This window comes from Salvia splendens, chromosome 3 (assembly GCF_004379255.2).
Source record: "Salvia splendens isolate huo1 chromosome 3, SspV2, whole genome shotgun sequence".
In the NCBI taxonomy this organism is placed as follows: domain Eukaryota; kingdom Viridiplantae; phylum Streptophyta; class Magnoliopsida; order Lamiales; family Lamiaceae; genus Salvia; species Salvia splendens.
The window spans coordinates 19,449,159-19,472,081 of record NC_056034.1 but is presented as its reverse complement, the minus strand read 5'-3'; the positions used below and the strand labels follow the sequence as shown (position 1 = coordinate 19,472,081).

Below are 22,923 nucleotides of genomic sequence, written 5' to 3'. Positions count from 1 at the left end.
CAAAGGAACCCGAGAAGGAAACTGCACAAGGCTCCTGACCAAAGAGGATCCAGAGGAGAAGATGACCGACCCTACCAACTGACCAGTTAGCTTTCTTTTTATTTTCAGTAAACTTGAGTTTTTTTCTAGTTGTGTTGTTTCTATTTTTTTGTACATGTTTTAGCATGCGTATACCCTCATTCATAACACTTAGCCTATTCCATAGTCTAAGTGTGAGAAGACGAGGGTTTACAACGTTATGTGTGTTTAGGATGTTTAGAAGTTGCCTTTGTTTTGTGTTTTTTTTTAATATGAGTCCTATATCTTCTCCCACTTAGCCTATTGCATAGTCTAAGTGTGAGAAGTTTTTGTTGACATAGTATGTTTTGCATATTAGTTCTTGTTCCACATTGTCTATGTGTTCTCTATGTTCGTTATTCTTCTCCCACTTAGCCTATTGCATAGTTTAAGTGTGAGAACTTTCATATATAATATGTTTTCCATGTGTTATGTGTTTTCTGGTTTTTTGTGCTTCTATGTGTTGGATACTAGTCATCCTGTTTTCCACTTCACTAAACTTGCGTGAAGGCAAGCAAGGATGAAGTGAGAGGAGGAGATAATGGCCAGTATAATTGTATATATGTGTTGTCATGTGTCGAGTCAGTCCCTAGTAAGTCAGTTTAGGTTAAGTTTTTTTAGGACATGTGTTAAAACACGGGCTTAAAACTCAACTGATCCAATCTTAAGGTGAGATGATCGAATGAAAAAAAACACACCAAGAGTAGAAACCACCTTTCTTAGATCCAGGCTAGTCTAGAGGATGCCAGTATGAAAGGAAAACCCGATTAGAAGCCAATTGTGAAAGCCCTCTTAAAATGGTGAGTTAAAAGCCTAAAGTGGAACCACTTTCCGCTAAACATTTAAAAAAGAAAAGAAAAGAGTGGCTGCCACATGATGCCTAGGGTAAGGTGAACGCGTGTAGCAAGTCCTGAAGGCATTAGGACACCCCCCATGCAAAAAAAAAAACCACCCGTAGAACCCCTCTTTCTTGCCAAATCTATACCCAGATATAACCCACTAGCCACTGGGACTGTGTGTGTGCGAGGCATAAGGTAAGAAGGTGACTGGCCAGAAGGACGTACAAGAAAAATCAACTGGAGAAAGAAATCGAGAGGTAAGGAGAAAATCGACTAGGAAAAATTCTGGGTCCAAAAAAATAAGAAGGAATAAGGGTGGCAAAGCCACATTAAAAAAATATGTTGAAGAAAATGGTCGAAAACACTTGACCACAAAAAGAAGGAAGAATGAATAAGGGTGGCGAAGCCACAAAGAAGCTACTGACCAGTTGGAGGTCAATATCAAGAAACGCCCAGCCAAAGAGAAGCAACAGCCAAAAGCCCAGATACACACAGTTCCCCGACATCAAAATAAAGTAGTAGTTTTTTAACCTTAGAGCCTTAGGAACATCCACCCAAAACACTACAAACCAATAGCCCCATTACAAGCCTTAAAGCCTTTCAGGAGCCGCACGTTAGATCTGAGTCTGATGTGGTTCAGCAATTTGAGAAAATAGTCCTAACATTTCTGGTGAGGAATGAGTGACTTAGCGAACCTAGCTTTTGGTTTATAAGAGTGGCGATCTTGACAAGCGGATAGACTAGCCAGTGAAGGGGGTGGTGGTAGAATTTTGAGGTTGTTTACAGCCGGATCAATTCAACCCAAGGGGAGGATTGATTGAAAATATAGCCAGTGTAATGTGCTTATGATTTTTTTTCTTCTTTTGTTCGTTTTCTTATTTTTTGTTTTCTGTGAGTCATCTGTGTTGAAGAGTCTTTTAAGTTTTAGAGTCTTAGGTCGGTGAGGGGAGGTAACCAGGCTTGCGAACTCAACTCATTATTTTTATTTAGCTTGTTTCTTCATACTTGAGGACAAGTATGTGTTAAGTGTGAGCAGTTTGATGAGTCTCGTTCAAGGCCTTGGTTACTGGTCAATATAAGGTGCTTTATTGGATAATATCTGTAAAATAACTGCTAAAGTGTGCAGGTTGAAGCACTAAATCAGAAGGAAAGGTTCAGAAGAAATTCGAGTGAAAAAGCTGCAAAAAGTGTGCAAGCTGGTTAGTATGAGCAGAAAATACGCAAACTGGTCAAGATGGATGCTACAGCACTGGACACGAGAAGGAAGGACTTGCTTGGAATAATCACCTATTTAAAGAAGGGCAAAATTGTCATTCCACAAGAAGAGAAAGCCCTAGAAATTAGGGCAAGCCACCCTATAAATAGGAGCTGAACATAAAGAAAATGGGGGAATTTTAACACCACTTCACTTAGGACTTATCATCACTACTACATCACTTTTTTGGAGAATAGCTCCACTAGCTCTTAGTTCCATCTAAATCCAGCAGCCTGACTTGAAGATTCCGGCCACCTGCCGGCGAGGAGCATCATGCCTGATTCATTCCAGCCGCCATAGTTCTAGAAATTCCTCCAGTTTCAGTTTCCGATGACCCAAACAATCTTTTACTTGCTTTGTTTTTTTAAGATTTCTTAGTTTAAGTACTTGTGTTTTTTTGATTGCTTTTGACTTGGATTCCAGTAGCTACTTAGTTGGAACATCTTTTGGGTGATAATCTTGAATGCAATGTAGTTTATTGTGGTTTTATTTTGTGATTCAGCTTGCTTATTATTTCTTTCTACCTAGTAGCTAGATCTGGTAGTTTTACGTTGATTTCTGTTGTTTAAGTGCTTGAATCTGCTTTGCTTAGTTAGATCTAGGTTTTCTTAGAGTGTTTACAAGTTTTAATCAGGTTAAGTTCCTCAAAAATGCATGGGAACCGTTTCTGCTTGCTTTTGTCAGCTTGTCCCGCTGACCAGTTTGCGTAGATCTCAGTTTTCTTAGCTTTCATTCTCGATTTCAAGTTAAATATTGCATTTACGAATTTTCAAGCTTGATCATTCATCAATGGAGTTTGTTAGATCTTGTTTGTGTATCTTGGTGAAGAAGATAATGTCACAATCAAAGTATGGGACCACTTGTGTTGCTTTTATTGCTTTTTGCTTTTGTACTTGCATTTTTTCAGCTTTTCTGCACACCCAGGAGACAGTCTGACAGCATGTCCTTTGATTCTCTTTACCTTTTGTCTAGCCATTTTTAGTAAGTTTCGTCTAGTAGTTTCTCACATGCACACTCGTACCCTAATTTACACACGCATTTTAATTTCTTTTATCACGCAGCATTTAGAGCCCACCCTGACCTACTGGTCAGGAGGGGTATAGGTTCCATTTCATTTTCCGACTAGGTAAAACTCAACCCCAAAAAAAGCGTGGTAGCTAACCAACCGCTCCCAGAATGTCATCGCAAGTGTATCTCGCCTACATCCATCTCTGTGGGATTCGACCTTTACTCTACTATACTAGCCAGTAGAAGTGGGTCGAGGTATTTTTTTTGTTGATAAGGAAGATAGACACAGACCCAACGACACAGCTAGGTCTAGGTACCCTTCTGGCCAGTTGACACACACACACAGAGTCATAGTCTCATCTTTTCCCTCTATCAATCCTCTTTTTACAACATATTTTTTAGAGATTAAAAGTTAGAGTACTTCATTGTGCATGGAGTTGGAGAAGGATTCAAGAACATCAAAGCTACAAGGATTCAACCGTTGGGTTTTATTTGCTTTAGTTTATGTTCCAATTATTTTCCCTTCAATCTATGTCTTTAGATTATTCTATCATGTGTAACTAAATTCATAGGATACAAGGGATGTGTTAGTAACGACTTTGGTTATTCAATTCATTTTCTATTTAATATCCGTTTTGTTCTTACTTTGTTTCTTCCTTAAGTTGTTGGATAACACTTCACGTTTGAGTGACACATTCTGTGATGAATTAATATAACTTGCTACATAATCGTGAGTGGAGGTTGGCGAGTTAGATCCACTTAATAGACACTACAATTAGTTTCCTTTAAAACGACACTGTTAATTGAGAGTGAGGACTTTTCAAGGGTCTTAGGAGTTTTTAGGAGTTACGTATTTAGCATTGACAACCCTAATGTTTGTAACCAACGTTCGCATTGCATGAGCATAAACTAGGTGACTCGTTCTATCGAAGTAAGAACTGTGCTAGGGTATTGTTGTTGGAGTTTGTTTATCCATAACTGTGAACGCACATCCCTGAAATTCCCTTATCTCTATACTTTTATCTTCATGATTTATTTGCAATTAGTTATTTATTTGCTTTCAAATTGTTTTGATTTCAAAAATCTTCAAATCTTTCGGTTTTTCCAAATAGTAATTGAGTTTTAGTAGAGTGTAGCCAGTCTGTGATTGTTTTCCCCGTGATCGATATCCGGTATTGACCTTTAGTTTTACTATTCCTACTCTGTATACTTGTAGGTATTTATAGTGCTAATAAAAATTGCATCAGATATTCCAGAATTCAACGAGCAAGCCGTCTGGGAAGAAATGGTTCCAAGGGGCACTAAAGCTTATCAACCAATAACATCCACAGCTGATTGCATCAGGAATCTCATCCTCCGTCTATCCCAAGTCTTTGTAGGGGCAAATCTGCTAGGCCAAGCCAACACCATCGCCTCCCTCACAGAAACTAAGTTATACTTCATGTGGTGCATGATAAAAAAGAGGAATGTGCACTTGGAATATTGACTTGCTCGCACTAGTCAGTCGATCTCTAGCTGCGCTGCCCGCAATCTAAATTGCTGTCATATCCTAGGAGCCATCCTCCAGAACTGTGTAGAGATGACCATCATAGAAAGGATACACAGGATGACCTACTGCCCCCAACCGGAGAAGTTTGGTGTGCAATTCCTCACGAATGTAGGCGTCCTGGTACAGAAGGGTGGTGTACTTCACAGCCGGTGGGGGCTGTCAAGAAGAAAAGTAAGAAGAAGCAGGTGGAGGTGGTTGTGACTGGGACGGAGAGAGAGACAAGAGCAAGAATCGAAGCAGCCACATCCGCTCTGCAAACACAAGATGAAGCTGTTGTACCTTCTACATCCGCTGCACCTGAGGTGTCCCCTGGACATGCAGCCTTGTGGAGCTAGTGGGACACCTAGATGACTGCAGAGCCAGAATGGAGGGGCTAGTTGAGAGGATAGCCCTAAGTACTGAGAGAATAGCCCTGAGCTCCGGGGTCCAGACGCAGCTGCTAACATCCCAGACGGAAATACAGATGAAACATGATGAGGATGTTAGGAAATCGGTCTTCACGGTGAGAGATGGTGTCTCTGATGGCCAGAGAGTTAATTCTGCAGAGGCAGATGGCTCCCCAACATGCAGCCCAAGGTGCAGGTAGCAGGCGACCAACTGGAAGAGATGATCCCCACCCCAGAAAAGCTAACTCCAAAAGAGATCAGCCAAGGAGATGAACCCCCCCCCCCCATTGACCAAGTAATTTTAGTTTTTTAGTTTTTAATTCTTGCATACACGTGTTTGTCGTGCCTTCTTCACACTTAACCTGGTGCCCAGTCTAAGTGTGAGAAGTTTGTGTCTTGTTTGTATGTTTTCTGTGTTTGATGTGGTATTTTCTCCCACTTAGCCCGATGGTCGGTTTAAGTGTAAGAACTTTTTATTTGACGATATGAATTCTGTGTTTTTAGAGTGTCTTTTATTGCAGCACTTACTACTCTTTTCCACTTTATCATGCTAGCTTGAGGGCCAGCTAAGATAAAGTGAGATTTTAATGCATGTTTTAGAAATTTAAATATTTGTTTAGTGAATTTGAAGTTTTTATTTTATTTATCAATTATTATATTAATAAAAATTTAATATATAATTTATATATTTAATATAAAATTGAAAGATATTATTTTAGCTATCTATATTATAAAATTAATCAATGAAGTGACGAATTAGGAGTAAAAAAATAGAATAATACAAATATTATTGGGTTTTCGGGTCTGGCCCTAACGGGTTGCGGGTTAATCGGGTGCGGGCTAATCGGGTTTTAATTTTATCGGGCTAGAAATTTCCAACCCTAACCCTATAAATTTAGCGGGCTATTCGGGCCAGCCCACGGGTTTCGGGCTATACTGACATCCCTAGATGTAATCAATTGCTAACTAATTAGCAATCCAAAATTAAGACAAATTCTTAACCATTAGATTAGGAGATCAAGTGGTTGATATAATGCCATTTGGATTATATTTTAAATTTAAATAATTATTAAATAAAATTAAATGGTATTAATGTCAATTCTCTCTTATTAAAATTATCTCAAAACTATAAATTTGCGTAACTCTATCGATTTAAATTATTTTTTCACAAAAAATATGTCAAATTAAAGGTAATTTTATAAGGATTCTAACGAGATCTCAATTGCACATGTTCTGACTACGTTCGAATAATGAAATTTGGTAATTTTTATTTTAATTTTCGTATATGTTGATAAACAGATTTTTATCAACAAATACATCAAAAAATTTCAGTATAATGCATGTAAAATCTCAATAAAACCTTGTAAAATCTCAATAAAACTGTGTTGATATTTTCGTGTACTTGTGTTGAAATATTTAAGTCATTGTGTTGATATTTGTAATACACTATGTTTATATAAATAAAAAAATATGAAAATTATGATATAATAACAGAATGACGATCTTACCCTTTGTTGATATTTTGTCTACTATTTATTGAAATTCGTAAGGTTTAATCTCATCTACTCATTTTAAAATCTAAGGGTGTAGATTTGGTCTTAATTTTGGATTATGATGCTATAAGCAATAGAAGAGGATAATTCCTTCCAATAACTCAATTCTACCATCATTTTATTATAAAATTAATATTAAAAAATAAGACCACGGGTCACTAACTTTTACACTCTCTTTTACATTTTTAAAAATCATTACCGAGTCAAAATATGACACATATTGGAAGATAAAGAGAGTAAAATTAAACATAAATAAACTTTTTTATAATTATTTATACATATTCCAAACTTTTTATACCGATATTTTAAATGAGTAATTAACCCGATATCGTGTCATTCACTTTTTGGCTCTTTAAATAAACCCATCCTCGCCTACATGCGGTACACTTAAATCGCATTTCCAAGAAAACGGGGCAGATAGATAAAAAATCGTGGTCGATGGAAGGCATTGAGCACAGAAGCGTTAACGTTAACGGCATAAACATGCACGTAGCCGAGAAAGGCAAAGGTCCCGTCGTGCTTTTCCTCCACGGCTTCCCCGAGATCTGGTACACGTGGCGCCACCAGATCGTGGCGCTCTCCTCCCTCGGATACCGCGCCGTGGCTCCCGACCTCCGCGGCTTCGGCGACTCCGACGCCCCGCCCGATGCATCCAGCTACTCGTGCCTCCACGTCGCCGCCGACATTGTGGCGCTCATAGAGTCCCTCTCCGCCGGCCAACCGGTTTTCCTGGTGGCTCACGACTGGGGCGCCATGGTCGGTTGGTACCTCTGCCTCTTCCGCCCCGATTTGATCAAGGCCTTCGTCTCCCTCACCGTGCCGTTTCGCCCCCGCCATTCTACCATCAAGCCCATCGCCGGCATGCGTGCTTTCTTTGGAGACGATTACTACATGTGCAGATTGCAGGTTTTTTAAAATTATTTTCTTATATGATTTCTTATGCGCCCTCTGTCTTACAATAAGAACCCTATTTTGTTTGGGCTCGAATTTTAAGAAATGTAAAAAAAAGTGGATTGAATAAGTTAGTGTAATGTGTGTCTCACTTACATATATAATAAGTTGATGGATTGTAAGACCTACTTACCATTTATGGTAAATGTAAAATTGGACTCTTATTGTGGAACGACGAAAATGGTGAAAATTTGATATTTATTGTGAGACCGAGGGAGTAGTAGTTGTATTTATGTGTCAGTTTTGATTAAAATCACTCCTTCCGTCCCACAAAAGATGTCAAACTTGTGGGATGACACGAGATTTTAGGAGGTTTTATTTTGTGTGTTAGGTGAAAAGAGAAAATATAATGTTTATATTATTGTGAGAGGGAACTTTTTCTACAAATGGAAATGTGTCATCTTTAGTGAGATAACTTGAAATGAAAAGTGGACATCTTCTATGTGACCGAGAGAGTATTCGTCCATAGAAGTCTTTTAGTTTCAATTGCACATGAAGTACTCTAGCAAGTTTTTTAAAATATTTAGCCATTTCATGATATTTTTCAATTTTTACATGTTTTTGCAAGTGCTTTTAACATTTGAAACTAGATGGTTCGGGACCATTTATTTCATTTTTTATGAGAAAGAAATCAAATGAAATAGATGGTTGGGTGCCGCTGACATTAATGCAAGCGTGACTATTGGAGATTGAGAAATTTAAATTCAAAAGGTTTAATTAATGGTTAGGAGGAAGCGGTTGAACTTCCAACATTAAAGATACAGCTGTCAATGCATTGAACTTCCGCATGTTGTCTGTCTCTGTCGCTCTGTTTGGAATCGCCAAATAAATGACTTTCTCATAACTCCCATCTATAATTAGTTGGTTTTTATTTTATTACTACTATAGTAATATCCCCTATCTCACTAATAAACATTTAATAATAACCATCCTGATCATAATTGTCACTCTCACCTTTGTTCCAAAAATAATGTGTTGGTGGAGTCGTAGCAAAATCTATATACTCCCACTCCCACGGTCGTTAAAAAATATGAATATTTGGTTCGACACGAGTTTTAATGAATAATTGGTAAAATAAGAGGAAGATAGAAAGAAAAAATAACTAAAGTATTGTTAGTTGATAATAGATCTCACCTTTTTTAGAGAGAAAAGACTTTCCAAAATTAGAATGTCCATATTTTTCAAGAACAGATTAAAAAGAAATTGAATTTGAATGTTTATATATTTTAGGGACGGGCGAAAAAATAAATTGTTCATACTTTTTAGGGACGGATGAAGTAGTTTTTTTTTTTACTTTTTTTTGTTGCGTTTCAATCTTAAGTGTTGTTGCACTCATCGCAGTTGATACGTAAAAATTAAAACTTAAATGCCTACTTCTAGTTGTTATTTGTTTGGATTCAAATATTGATCAATACTAGTATAACAAATCTTGAGCCTAAAAATGATCTTAACGATAAAGTTAAAAATCATGAAAATGTTACTCCTACTATAAAACAGGAAGTCGGAAAAATAGAATCAGAAATAGCAGAATACGGAGCGGAAGCAGTGATAAAGAAGATCCTAACGGAGCGAAGGCCGGGACCGCCCCTCCTGCCGAAAGAAAAGCCATTCGGAGAGGACCCAAAGAGCATCAAGCTGCCGCATTGGTTCACTGAACAAGACCTCAAATACTACGCTCGTAAATACGAGCACAAGGGCTTCACTGGCGGCCTCAATTACTACCGCGCCCTCGATTTGTAGGTGTCTAATCCAATAAATGAAATTACTACTACTCCCTCGGTTCCCCATTAACTGTCTACTTTTTCTATTTCTATCTGCCCTCATTAATTATTATTTTCACTTTTTTTATACCAAAAATAATAAGTAGGTTTTATATTCCATTAACTAATTCTATTTATATTTTATACTAAAGTGGATAGTTATTAGGAGACAATTTTATATGAAATTGTAAATGGAAAAAAAAGGAGTGATGGGGTTGTTTATTTGTAGGAACTGGGAGCTGACGGCGGCGTGGACGGGGGCGAAGGTGAGAGTTCCGGTGAAGTACATAGTAGGGGATCTGGACATGGTGTATACAACCCCGGGGGTGAAGGAGTACGTGTCGGAAGGAGGGTTCAAGCAGGATGTGCCGTTGCTGGAGGAATGCGTGGTGGTGGAAGATACCGGCCACTTCATCAATCAGGAGAGACCTAATGAGGTTAATGCTGCTCTTCATCAATTTTTCACCAAGTTTTATTAGATCCAACCTCTAATCTTCAAGTATCTTTCATTTTCGAATTTGGATTTCCTCGTCATATATATCCAAATCATTAAATTATATATGAGCTACTAAATTGAGTTTAAAATTGAGTTAGCATAGGCCTTTTTTATGTAATTTTGTTTAAAGAGACCGTTGTTGAGTTGTTCATGCCTCTTGGTGGCCAAATAAATGTATAAATGTTTGTAACATCTAGTACCGTATATGGTCACTGTGAATCTGCAATTCTCTTCGTATTGTTATATGCTAACTAATATCTTTGATACGTTTAAAATAATTTCTTTTTCTAAAGAATGCTGGAGTTATGAAATGATCTTATATATATTGTATTGGAATAAATTCTATCTAGCTAAGTTTCTGAACAATATAAACTTGATCAGATTATCTCTTGGGGACAATACCAACTTCACAAAGTCGTCATACAATTTTATAAAGTAACAACACTAGCTTTTCTCGTACGTTGATCATTGATGCCCAAGATAATATGGTAATTAGTTGCAAAAAATCCGCATATATCGACAAGTCAAAGTAGAGAATGACCAACACCATAGACTCAATATTACTCGTATAGATTAAGAAATAAATATTCACTGCGATCTAGTGAGTAGTACCTTTCTTAATCAAGCAATAAGTGCTTATCTCATCGTGATCATCAATCAATAAAGATAGAAAATGACTTAATATCAACACCAATACCATTGGTGATAGATTTTCTACGTCTATCTAGATTGAGAATATCAATTACTCCCTTCATAGAAAAGAAGTTTCCTAATATTGAAAGTTTCTATTTTTAGAAAACATACCAAAATTGAATGAATTTCTATTTGTAGAAAATGGATTGAGTATTTACTTAAAGATGAGTCTGTCGATCAGTTTGCAATGTACTATGAAAAGTATATTGTTTGTTCCCAACAGTTTCATTATCTATTACTTCTATTTTCTATGAATTTAATTAACGATTAATAATAAATGGCAAAGCATGGGATAAATATTTTTTTTCTAGTAAATTGGAGAAATCAAGGAATTTAAAATACAAGGAGCTAAAAGCATGCTTTTATGTATGCACCCTAAATGTTCTTAGAAAATATAACTAGTCGTTAAATTCAATTTCTATAAGCTAATGACTAGGGTTGGGGAAAAATAGCAAAATACCGAAATATCGTTCTTATCGTACCGAAAAAATAGCGAAAATACTGAATTTTCGGTGTACCATGATTTTGGTACAGTATGATACCTCACCGAAAGATTTCGGTAAGGTAACGGTAAGAATTTTTATATACCGCGGCATAACGAAATTCGGTATGTACCGTAAAATATAAATATAATTATATTGTGAAATATAATTATAATTATATAGTCCTATAAAATATGTTTAATATATTTATTAAATTATAAAATATAATATAATATAATATAATATTCTAAAAACTCAAATATTCTATTTTCATTGATGTTGAAAGTCAGGTATACCGCAAAAGTACGGAATTCCGAATTTCGGTACGGTATACAGAAAATGTGATACGATATCGATATGGAAATTCTTCATACCGTAAATAAGGTATACCGAAAATAAGGTATACCGAAAATTTTGATAAGGTAAATGTATGATTTTTTCGCATAACGAATATTCGGTAAGGTATACGGTATGGTGGTTTCAATAAGATACACTGTAACTACCCACCGCTACTAATGACATAAATATTTGCATGTACGTTCTTGAGTAGCATTAACATCAATTGGAACTTTAAAAAATTCATATGTTTTTTATTAAACATTTTATAGTCAATAGATATGCCGCCTAAACCGCAAAAAAGACTTAATTAACTTTTACTTATGATCAACCGTAAACGTTATGATCGTCGCTCAATATCTAGAATATATTTTTTGAAGAAGAAGACATCAAACAATATCGTTTCTTAATTTATGAACAAATTATAAATTTATCGTTCATTAAAGCAAAAAGAAGGCTAGTTTCTTCCTAGATCGTTTGTTTCAATTGATTCTATCTTTTCAAATTTATGTCCTTGATCTATCAAGGAATACGTTTCAACTTTTAACACTGGAAGTTTTACGTTTCCTTTTCACTTTATTAATAGTTTATAAATTAATAAAACGACTAACTAACCAACAATGGGTCGAATATATATTTTCCGGAAGTATTATCCAAAATAATTGAAAGATAATGATGTATGGATTAGGAAGACATCAAATGTTTGGCGAAAGATGCTCCACTCTACTACACCACTCCCCACCGCAAATCTTCCATATTTCTAATTATAGAAAAAATTCAATTCCCTTAAAAGCTAAGACTCTAACCACCACTACTCCATTTTATAATTTTTCCTTAAAGATGGTGATGTGTCCCAAACGAATCAATAATAGATGTCGCTCATTGGCTTTATCTCTCTCTCGTGTAGTTTGTGTAGTTCAATAATTTTACGATCTCACAATGAACATTAATGGTCGAATGTGTTAAAGTATCGGTAGAATCGATGTATTATTTCTGAATGAATTTACATTATACACATAGCGTCAATATATAGGGCTAAGGACTCATCTATATGGTAAACCTAATTAACATAATTATATTGATTCCAAATCTCCTATACTTGGTAAAGATTGATTCTCGTATATCTTTTCCCTGATTTGGTGCAATCTTCTCCAACACTCCCCCTCAAGTTAAGCGACAGGGTTACCGATGCTCAACTTGCACAATACTTCCCGAAATAGTTTCGAGTTCACTGCCTTTGTAAGGATGTCCGCCAACTGATCTTCGGACTTGACAAATGGCATCTCCACTATCTTTGCTTCAATGTTCTCCTTTATGAAGTGTCTGTCAACTTCAACATGTTTGGTTCGATCATGCTGAACCGGGTTCTCAGAAATGCTGATGGCTGCCTTGTTATCGCAAAACAATTTGCAGGTCTTCGATGAGTCTAGGCCCAATTCTTTCATAATCCTCCTTAGCCATAGTAGTTCGGTCAATCCACTTTTGATTCCGCGAAACTCTGCCTCCGCGCTAGAGAGTGCTACCACCTTCTGTTTCTTACTTCTCCATGTCACAAGATTACCTCCAATAAAGGTGAAGTATCCTGCGGTTGACTTCCTATCGTTCGGATTTCCTGCCCAATCCGCATCAGTAAACCCATGTATCTCCAAGTTCCCGTGTTTTTCAAACAGAAGTCCATGATCTGCCGTCCCCTTTAAGTATCGGACGATTCTTAATGCTGCATCCCAGTGCTCTTCTTGTGGTGCATGCATAAACTGACTTACAACTCCCACAACATAAGCAATATCTGGCCTAGTGTGTGATAGATAAATCAATTTTCCAACCAACCTCTGATATCTCCCCCTGTCGGCAAGTCTTGCGTTTTCCTTCATTTGTAACCCATGATTTTGGACCATTGGAGTGTCCGCGGGTTTACAGTCCACCATTCCCACTTCTGCCAATAGGTCGAGGACGTACTTTCTCTGATTTATGAAGATCCCCTTCTTCGATCTTAGCACTTCTATCCCCAGGAAGTATTTAAGGAGTCCTAGATCCTTCATCTCGAATTCATTGAACAAGTTCTTCCTTAGCTCGATCATTTCTTCTGTATCATCTCCAGTGATAATCATGTCATCTACATATATGATTAGACACGTAGTTTTACCTCCTTTCTTCTTAATGAACAATGTGTGATCGGAATTACTCTGCTTATATCCATACTTCTTCATCACCTCCGTGAATCTCCCGAACCATGCCCTTGGAGACTGCTTGAGCCCGTATAATGTCTTTTTCAGTTGGCACACCTCTCCATCTTGGAACTCACTAGCGAAGCCTGGTGGGGGTTCCATGAAGACTGGTTTTGGTAGCTCCCCATGCAAGAAGGCATTAGTCACATCGAACTGGTGAAGTGGCCAATCCTTGTTGGCGGCGATTGAGAACAAGACCCTCACAGTATTAATTTTCGCCACAGGTGAAAATGTTTCATCATAATCGATTCCATAGGTTTGAGTGTACCCTTTAGCCACAAGTCTGGCCTTGTACCTTTCCACCGTGCCATCTGGTCTATGTTTTATAGTGAACACCCATCTGCACCCGACTGTCCTTACTCCTTCAGGCAGCTTGCCTTTCACCCATGTATTGTTCCTTATTAGTGCCCTCATTTCAGTAAGCATAGCATCCCTCCAATGTTTATGTTTCATTGCTTCCTCTGCCCGATTGTGGAATTTCCTCTTCCTCATACAGTGCGGCTTCGAAAGCCCGTGCCATTTTAGCCAAATTCCCTTGCACAAAATTTGCTACTCCATAACGGCTCTTCTTCCCAATCTTCTCAGGGGAGTATCTCTTTGGTGGTATTCCTCTTGTAGTCCGATGAGGGAGAACGTACCCTCCAGTATCACTGTCAATCGTATTATCTTCTTCGGGGAAATCTGGACTCAAGGGGTTAGGAGAAACTGTATTCTCACTAGGATCGGGTTCAGGAATTACCTCGGATATCATTGAAGGAGGATCCGGGGACGGCGAATGAGATGACTCTTGTGGTGAGACTTGCTCGGCGGCAATAACAACTGGTTCTGTTGGATCCTCAATCGAAGAGTTTGGAAGTGGCACAACCCAACTTAGATAGTCTGGTGAACTACCTGGATCACTCTCCCCCTGACTACTAAGGTGGGTGTGGTAAAAGAATTCGGTTTCTAGGAAGTTACAGTTCATGGTAGTAATGACCTTTTTGGTGAGAGGGTCAAAACATCGGTATCCCTTCTGGTTTATCCCATACCCGACAAAGGCACATTTTGTTGCACAAGGTGATAGTTTGGTTCTCTCGTGTTTCGGGATATGGACATAAACGGTGAACCCAAAGACTTTAGGTGAAAGGTTCAGGTGTTGGGGAATTTTGGTCATTTTGGAGAGGGTATCGAGCGGGGTTTTTTTGTTGAGGATTTTGGTAGGGAGACGGTTCATGAGATAGACAGAGGTGGCTATAGCTTCAGGCCAGAAATATTTGGGTACCTTGGATTCGATCATGAGAGCCCGGGTGATTTCAAGGATAACTCTATTCTTTCTCTCGGCTACCCCATTTTGTTCGGGTGTGTAGGCACAGGATGTTTGATGGATCATTCCCTTATCCTTACAAAATTGGGCCATAGAATTGTTAACAAACTCCCTCCCATTATCGGACCTAAGGGTTTTGATAGTGGTGTGAAACTGGGTTTGGATCATTTTATAGAATAAGACAAATTTTTCCACAACTTCAGATTTATGTTTCAAAAAGTATATCCAAGTCATTCTAGTGCAATCATCCACGAATAGCACAAAATATCGAAAACTGCCCCCACCAACAATTGGTGCAGGGCCCCACACATCAGCATGTATTAAGGAAAAAATAGAATTCATACGGGTGTTGGTAAGCTTAAAAGACTGTCTATGACTCTTGGCCAAAACACATGTTTCACATGAAAAATCGGTAGGAATAGAAATGTTTGGAAAAAGAAGTTTAAAGTAACCAGGAGAGGGGTGCCCTAGTCTTCGGTGCCACAGCCAAATTTCTTGTTTCGTGGTTCCGTGAGCCAGCATCGCATTGCCATGTTGAGCTATCTCATCCACGTAGTAAAGTCCTTGTTTCTCAGTGCCACGCCCAAGAATCCTCCTTGTCTGAATATCCTGTAATATACAGAAAGTGGGGTGCATCAGAAGTGTACAATTCAAGTCTCTAGTCACATGACTTATGGACATCAATCTCTGAGATAGCGTAGGAACATGTAGACAATTTGACAAACATAGAGTAGGAGATATATTGATAGTTCCCGACCCAACAACAGTAATCAACTCCCCATTTGCAGTTCTAATAAATGTATCAGCAATTTCACCATAGCTACTAAAATCATTTCTATCCGGGGTCATAGTATCTGTGGCTCCACAGTCAAAAATCCAACCCTTATTGCTCGATCTATCATTATTATAAACATGAAATGCAGCGGAAATAGTTTCTAACGGTGCAAAGGGGTTGTTTGACATAAAACTGCAAATATTTGGGCTTTTCCGAGAATTTTCCATATTCTGGGGCCGTGTTTGATAACCCATAGGATCTGGGGGTCTAAATGAAATATCATGGGGTCCAATTTGTAATAAACATTTCTTCTTGGGGTCAAAAGTAGAGTAGGGAAAAATACAAGGGTTTGGTTTTAAACCAAACCCTTTACCTTCATAGACGGCGCCGCTCGTCGTCCTCAGCTCCTCCGCCCTCTCGGCGAAATTGCCGACTCTACGAACGCCGTCGCCGCCGGTCGAAGCTCCAGCCGACGATTTCCCTTGGCCAATCGCCGTTTCCCTATTTCCGGCACCAATTCGAGCGGGATGCCCCTTCTCATCTACGCTGACTGCGAGCTTTGCTTGAGCTCTCTCATTCTGTTTCTCCTCCCACCACTTCGGATATCCGATTAGAAGGAAGCATTCCCCCCGGGAGTGTCTCGGTTTCCCGCAATGAGAACAGATTAGCCGGGATTTGTCTGGCCTGCTTCCCGGTCGGTGAGTGGTCGTGGTGGGTCGTGGTGGTCCGCGCGAGTTGGGGCGTTGGCTCTGGGCAGCGAGGCCGTGCCCAATTCCTCCTCCTGTCGACGAATCGGATGCTCTGCCGTCGTCGTCTCCGGTGGGTGGGGGGGCTGTGTTGATACTCCTCCGGGCAGCCTCCCTCTTTACCCAACCGTAGGCCTCTCGGCCTCCTATCTTGACTTTCGTCAATCTGGACCAGATCGGGTAGTCCTTTCCGTTCAGTTTGAACGTGACAGTAACGTTCTTGTTGTTCCTTAACTTTGTTGGTGTTTCCAGATCCGTTTTTGTATCCTTCTCGGTGTCTGACATCGTTTCTGATGTAGGGTTCGATTTCTGTGGTTGATTTGGTTATGAGGTCGAGAATTTGGTATATTGTGGCTATGATGATATTGTTCTGAGCCAAGATCATTCCTGCTCTGAGGCCATGTTAAAGTATCGGTAGAATCGATGTATTATTTCTGAATGAATTTACATTATACACATAGCGTCAATATATAGGGCTAAGGACTCATCTATATGGTAAACCTAATTAACATAATTACATTGATTCCAAATCTCCTATACTTGGTAAAGATTGATTCTCGTATATCTTTTCCCTGATTTGGTGCAATCTTCTCCAACAGAATGAATACTGGTGCTCACAATGAACATTAATGGTCGAATGAATACTGGTGTTCCATTGGTGAGGTTGATAATAGATAAAGAGATCCATCATTGACTTGGACTTATTTTAATATTATATTAGAAATAAGTCACTCACTTTCTTAAAAGGTCTTAAAATTAAGTGGAGAGTTATCCACTCTTATACAGATGAGATAGGATCATCACCAAATCAACATTTACACATTTAACAATTGTGAAAATAAAAATAATTTTTAGTAGTTCAACTGCCAAGTTATATGGTTGATGCATTTTCTTTTCTTACTAGTACTAGAGACTTGAATTTCACTGGGAGCAAAAATTATATTTAATCTAACGTTTTTAGTGCGTTTAATATCACTCTAAATACGAATGATTTTATATTGCATTCTCACTTCTAAGATAAAATACAATTTTCCACTAACCTAAACCTAATTAATCTTATGAGTATATTAATTGAAATACACAAATAATTTTATAAATGCGTTTGTAAATGATAGTAATATTATGTTTGAATCATATGCCGTCCGGCCCATTTGTCAAAACTATCTCTATATATGAATTCGATATATTGAATAGAAATTTACTTACATGAAAGCTAAAATATAAACTTCTATCAAACAAAGAATTTTAGATTCACTCTGAAATGCAAACAAAGAATTTTAGATTCACTCTGAAATACAAACAAAATAAAAGGATTTTCGTATAATTGCGTATTAATATTAATAATATTGTCTGGGCGTCATCTTTAATCTGTGAGTATTTGTAGTTTATAGTTGACTGTAAAATGTACTTCTACTCCTTTTATTTACCAATTTTCCGAAAGCTTGGCTTGGACTAGCTAATTGAGATACTCCCTCCGTCTTGAGTTCGATAAGAGTTTTAATAAATAAAGAGAAAAGTAAGAGAGAGAAAGGGTAGTGGAAATAATGTTAATAGAGAGTGGGGTCCACGTTATTCTAATGGTTTAAGTGTTAGGGCTTGTTTGAATGCCCCTTGTTAGACCCACAATAGGCCCACATTAGTGCCTTTTTCCATTGTTTGAATGTCACGTTAGTGCTAGCCCAAGATCCGGGAAAATATTTGTGACCCGCTTTTTTTTCTAGTTTCTTAACCCAATTTTAGAGCAAACCCTATACCTCTCTTCCTCTGCGTTTGTGGCCAACCATGAAAATCACGATACAAAAAGATGAGCCGTTGACCGATTTACCCCCGTTTTTTCTGTATACATCCATTAGTTCCCTTTCGAATAATGTTGGTTTGCCCAATTTTGTTGTGTGCAAATCCTCTCTAAGTCCGATATCTACATCCCGCTGGCGGACTCAAGCTTTGTGGCAGCTACCAGGTAGACTCAAGCTTTGCAGCAACTACCAGAAAGACTCAAGCTTTGCAGCAGCTACCCGGCATTTCATTGGAAAATCGACATGGCTGACGAAGTTATTGACAAAGAGGTATTTTATCATTACCCTTTTTTCGAGCGGATCTGAGCATATAATACACCAATTTTTAGATGGAAATTTTTTCAGATACAAGCATTTTTTTCAGGATTTTGGACTTATTCAATTGTATCAAAATTTTACTCAAGCTCCTTTTAGTTGCTGTATTATGTGAAATTATGTAGATATCATACTTCTTAAAGTATTTTTTTTCATGATTTTGGACTTCTTCAATTATACGAAAATTTTAATCAAGCCTTTTTTATGATCTGTATTATGTGAATTTTTGTTTCGAATGGACTTATCCAGACAATTGTTTTTTATAAGCGTGTGGTTTAGAGTTCTAAAATTTGAATGATTTGCACCAGGGATCACCACTTTCACAAGAAATGACAAATATCATGTTAGTTATTGAAGAACTGATAAGAATTCATGATCGTAATATTTTGCTGCTCCGTCATGTACTCTCGATGTTGAACCGTCGAAGGCAGAAAATAAGAGAAGGCGTCTTGCTGGAACGTTTGCGTTGCTCAATAGAATTCCTGAACAAGTCCGACACATGAATAGAATGGTTGGTATCACAAATAGGACCTGCATTGATTATTTAAGGATAGACACAAACACCTTTGGGCGACTATGTCGCCTCCTTCGAGATCGGATCGGCCTTATAGAACAGAAATTTGTGACGCTGGAAGAACAGGTGGCTATGTTTTTGTGCATATTGTCTCATCGCGAGAAGACGCGTATTGTGGGCTTCAACTTTATGCGGTCTTCTCATACGGTTTCCCACTATATGCATATTGTTTTGCGTGGTGTGCTACAACTATATGAAGTCTTATTAGTGAAACCTGAACCAATCGACCAAGATTGCATTGACACAAGGTGGAAATGGTTTCAAGTTCGCACAATGAACTGAATGCTTATATGTAATTACATTAGAATAATGCTTTAGAAAGTAGATGTGATATTTTTTTCATTATTTTCTCGAACACAGGGTTGTCTTGGTTCATTAGATGGCACCTACATAAATGTTCGAGTGCCACTCGCAGACGCACCAAGGTACCGTACCAGAAAGGGCCATATAGCCACGAACACTCTACTTGTGTGTGACCGATATTTGAGATTTGTATATGTGCTTCCGGGATGTGAGGGTTCGGCTGGTGATTCACGCATCTTGCGTGATGCACTCAGTCGACCACACAGTCTCAAAGTACCAAAAGGTTAGTATCAACTCAGGCATGCTTATGTGTATGTTAGGTACAGATTTTCACTTTTATTTTTAAAATATAATCTTGTATAATATTTTTATTATGATCATCTACAATTGTATATGTTTTTATTACCTCTTTGACAACGGGTATACAAATAGCGAAGGATTCTTGACGCCATACAAGGGCGTTAGATACCATTTAAAAGAATGGGCCCCTAGTTGTACGGCTCCTCAAACCCATGTAGAGCTTTTTAACATGAGGCACACGAAGGCAAGGAATGTGATTGAGAGGGCGTTCGCTGTGCTCAAAATGCGGTGAGGAATACTTCGAAGTTCGATTTTCTATCCAATAGATGTTCAGACCCTCCTCATCCACGCCTGTTTTTTGCTACATAACTTTATTCGCAGCCAAATGGAAGTGGATCCAATAGAAGATCAACTTAGTGGTGATGATAACGATGACAATTGTGTCGACAATGATGCGGATCTGGAATACATAGCGTATGTCGAGCCTAGCAACGCATGGAATATGAGAAGGGATGATTTGGCTCAGTCAGTGTGGGGCGATTTTAATAAGTAGATATGCTGCTGAATAGTTTTATCAAAACTGCACTTTTTGTTGTTCTAAACTTTGTAATAACTTTTGTTTTGATGTTATATTGTCGTTCATCTTTTATGCTCTGGATGATCCGTTGATTTATTTCAAATCGTTGAGTATAGTATGTTATGTTAATCTGCATAAATGTGAGATATTGAAGGCATACAAAAACAAATCAAGGGATTCATAATGGAAATCAATGTAATTGGCAAATAAAGCATAAGTATAGATTAATAGAATCTGCAGAACCCACATCCCTAATATTCATCAAAAAAGAAGTGCATCAAGTCTTCTTGGCATACATGAATATACCACAAACTATTACGGACAAAATAGAGATGACCGAAAAGATCATCTCGGGAAAAATTGGCCCATTTATGCGGCACTGATCTCTGAAAACTATTATAACCGAGTCTACATTAGGCTAATCCAATTGACTATTTAAGACTTCATCCCAACATCCTAACGTTTGAATGTGACATCGAACTGAACCTCGCCCACTTCCACCAATTGGAAGGTACATTGAACACCCACCCAGAGATTATTCTGGTCTCGAAAACAGCGCCATCCATGTTCAACCCAAATCTTATATTTTGATTCAGCCAAAGTTATCTCGAACGTATTCTCATCGGTTTTCAGGTAAGCTATAGATTCATTGGCCGACATACGAATATGTTGCCTCCAAAAACCAAGAGGTAGCTCTTGTTGATGAACGAAGATGTTATAGAATATCATGTATGATTCTGAATTCCGGCATATTCAACCATGACATTACCAATGTGCACTGGATGTGTGCTTTTGTGAGAACCACAACAAAGGTTGGGTGATCGTTGATGTCAATTGCACCGAGTTGATGTTCATAGCTCTCATCCAAAACAGAGTCAGTCGTTGTCTCGGTCTCAGTCTGGGATGGCTCACAGTAGCCCGAGCTCTCCAAATCCTGGGAGAATGCACTAGTCATATGATCTGCAAGCTCAACTGCACAATGGAGAAAGTATATCAGTTTAGGCATTATTTGAGGGCAATATTTGTGGGTAAATTCAGTAAATGGTTATATATTACGATCAATATCTTCCAAACATGGACATCGGGTATGAAAGTCATAGCGTTGGACTTCGAAGAGCCCTGGTCCCACTAGAATGAATGTCAGAAAATTTGAGTGTGCTATACGATTGTCACGAACAAACTCGACCCATCCTATAACAAAGTACCAGTCATTTGCAATTTTCAAAACTCGAAACCCCAGTCCAAATCATTCAGCATGATGAGTTTGAAGTGGAAGGGAAGGTCACTTCCATGCCTGCCTACCCACTCCGGAGGTATGCACTATAAATAAGAAAGACGAATCCACATAAATACAATATTATATTAGTAGAGAAAATCAGTGAAAATGAACTACTCTTGCTGAAAATGTGTAATAGTGACTATCAGCTCCACAGCCCTTATAATACGTTCCTTGTTGTTCTTTGCTGAAAATATCTTGAAGAAAGTTGGTTTTTTGTTGTGGGGAACGTCATTTCCACTGTCCACATTTTAAAACAAAAGACAAGATTGTTAGAAACACATAAGGAATTCTACAATTGAGCTTTGAAAGAGAACGCTCGGTTGCCATACTCATCGAAAAAGGGATCTCCAACAATCACCATCTTTGTATGAACAAGGGTTTGGAAGTGGCTTTGAAGTTGGAGACTCGCTGCATTTAAGGGTGTGGCGGTGTGGAGTAGCGTTGGACTTAGTTAATGTTGCTTTAATGCCTGTGGTAATGTACAATCACATTCAATTTCACAAATGAGCAAGTCGGCAATACAACTCAATAAAGGTTGCTTGTTTAAATGAATATTAGTAGGTGGAAACTAAACACTACTCACTCCGTCCGCGAATAAGAGTCCCATTAATTTTCGGCACATGACTCCTATTTATGGACGGACCAAAATGGAAAAACGGGACTCCTATGCGCGGTCAGAGGTACTAATATGCAAATCTACTTACGTCATAAATTATTCTTGTATATTATATTTTCATTTATAGTCTAAATATATTTAATGGGTACCATAAAATTATGTTTAGTGGTATGATTGACTCAACGCATTATAGTTTGATTTTTTTAGAGATCTAAAAGTATATATATAAAACACAATGCATACATGACATTAGCCTAATATTATTATTATAGTATATTCAGTTTTTTTTGTCTCCAAATAGGATGACTGTTGAAAAATCGACTAAACCGACTTCTTCCATTTTTTTTCATGAATATAAGGGCTTTGTGGTTTTTGAAAGATGAGAGGTGGGGAGGAAAAAGAATAATGAGAAAAAAAGAAAAGAGTGTTATAGAGAATACGTATTTGAAAGAAAGACTATGAGTTAAAATATTTGTAAATAATCCTAATAAATGATGGATTTTGTTATTATAGTATTTTGGGCATAGTTAATGTAAATAATATATTATTTCTTAACTATAATTTGTATTGGTTTATTATAAATATTTACGACAGAGGGGTTGGGGTGTGACAATTGGAGAATGATTTTGTAGGATAATTAAATTTGTTTATGAAGGCAAATGATTTTAATTTCCAAATTATACTTTCAAATGAGGCAATACTGTGATTTCGTCAATTTTCTGATATGGAATTTACTACTCTTAATTGCA

The 22,923-nt window shown here is 37.9% G+C and overlaps 2 protein-coding genes across 2 annotated transcripts; one reads left to right on the top strand and one right to left on the bottom strand.

Moving 5' to 3' along the window:
- Nucleotides 1-7,010: 7,010 nt before the first annotated feature.
- On the top strand, nucleotides 7,011-10,044 carry LOC121795428 (epoxide hydrolase A-like). Its single transcript, XM_042193959.1, has 3 exons — nucleotides 7,011-7,553; nucleotides 9,096-9,334; nucleotides 9,588-10,044. Exons 1-3 carry the CDS (start codon nucleotides 7,086-7,088, stop codon nucleotides 9,835-9,837), a joined length of 957 nt encoding a protein of 318 aa, XP_042049893.1. The 5' UTR covers nucleotides 7,011-7,085; the 3' UTR covers nucleotides 9,838-10,044.
- Nucleotides 10,045-14,032: 3,988 nt separating this feature from the next.
- LOC121796705 lies at nucleotides 14,033-14,743 on the bottom strand. Its single transcript, XM_042195499.1, has one exon. It carries the CDS (start codon nucleotides 14,741-14,743, stop codon nucleotides 14,033-14,035), a length of 711 nt encoding a protein of 236 aa, XP_042051433.1.
- Nucleotides 14,744-22,923: the final 8,180 nt, after the last annotated feature.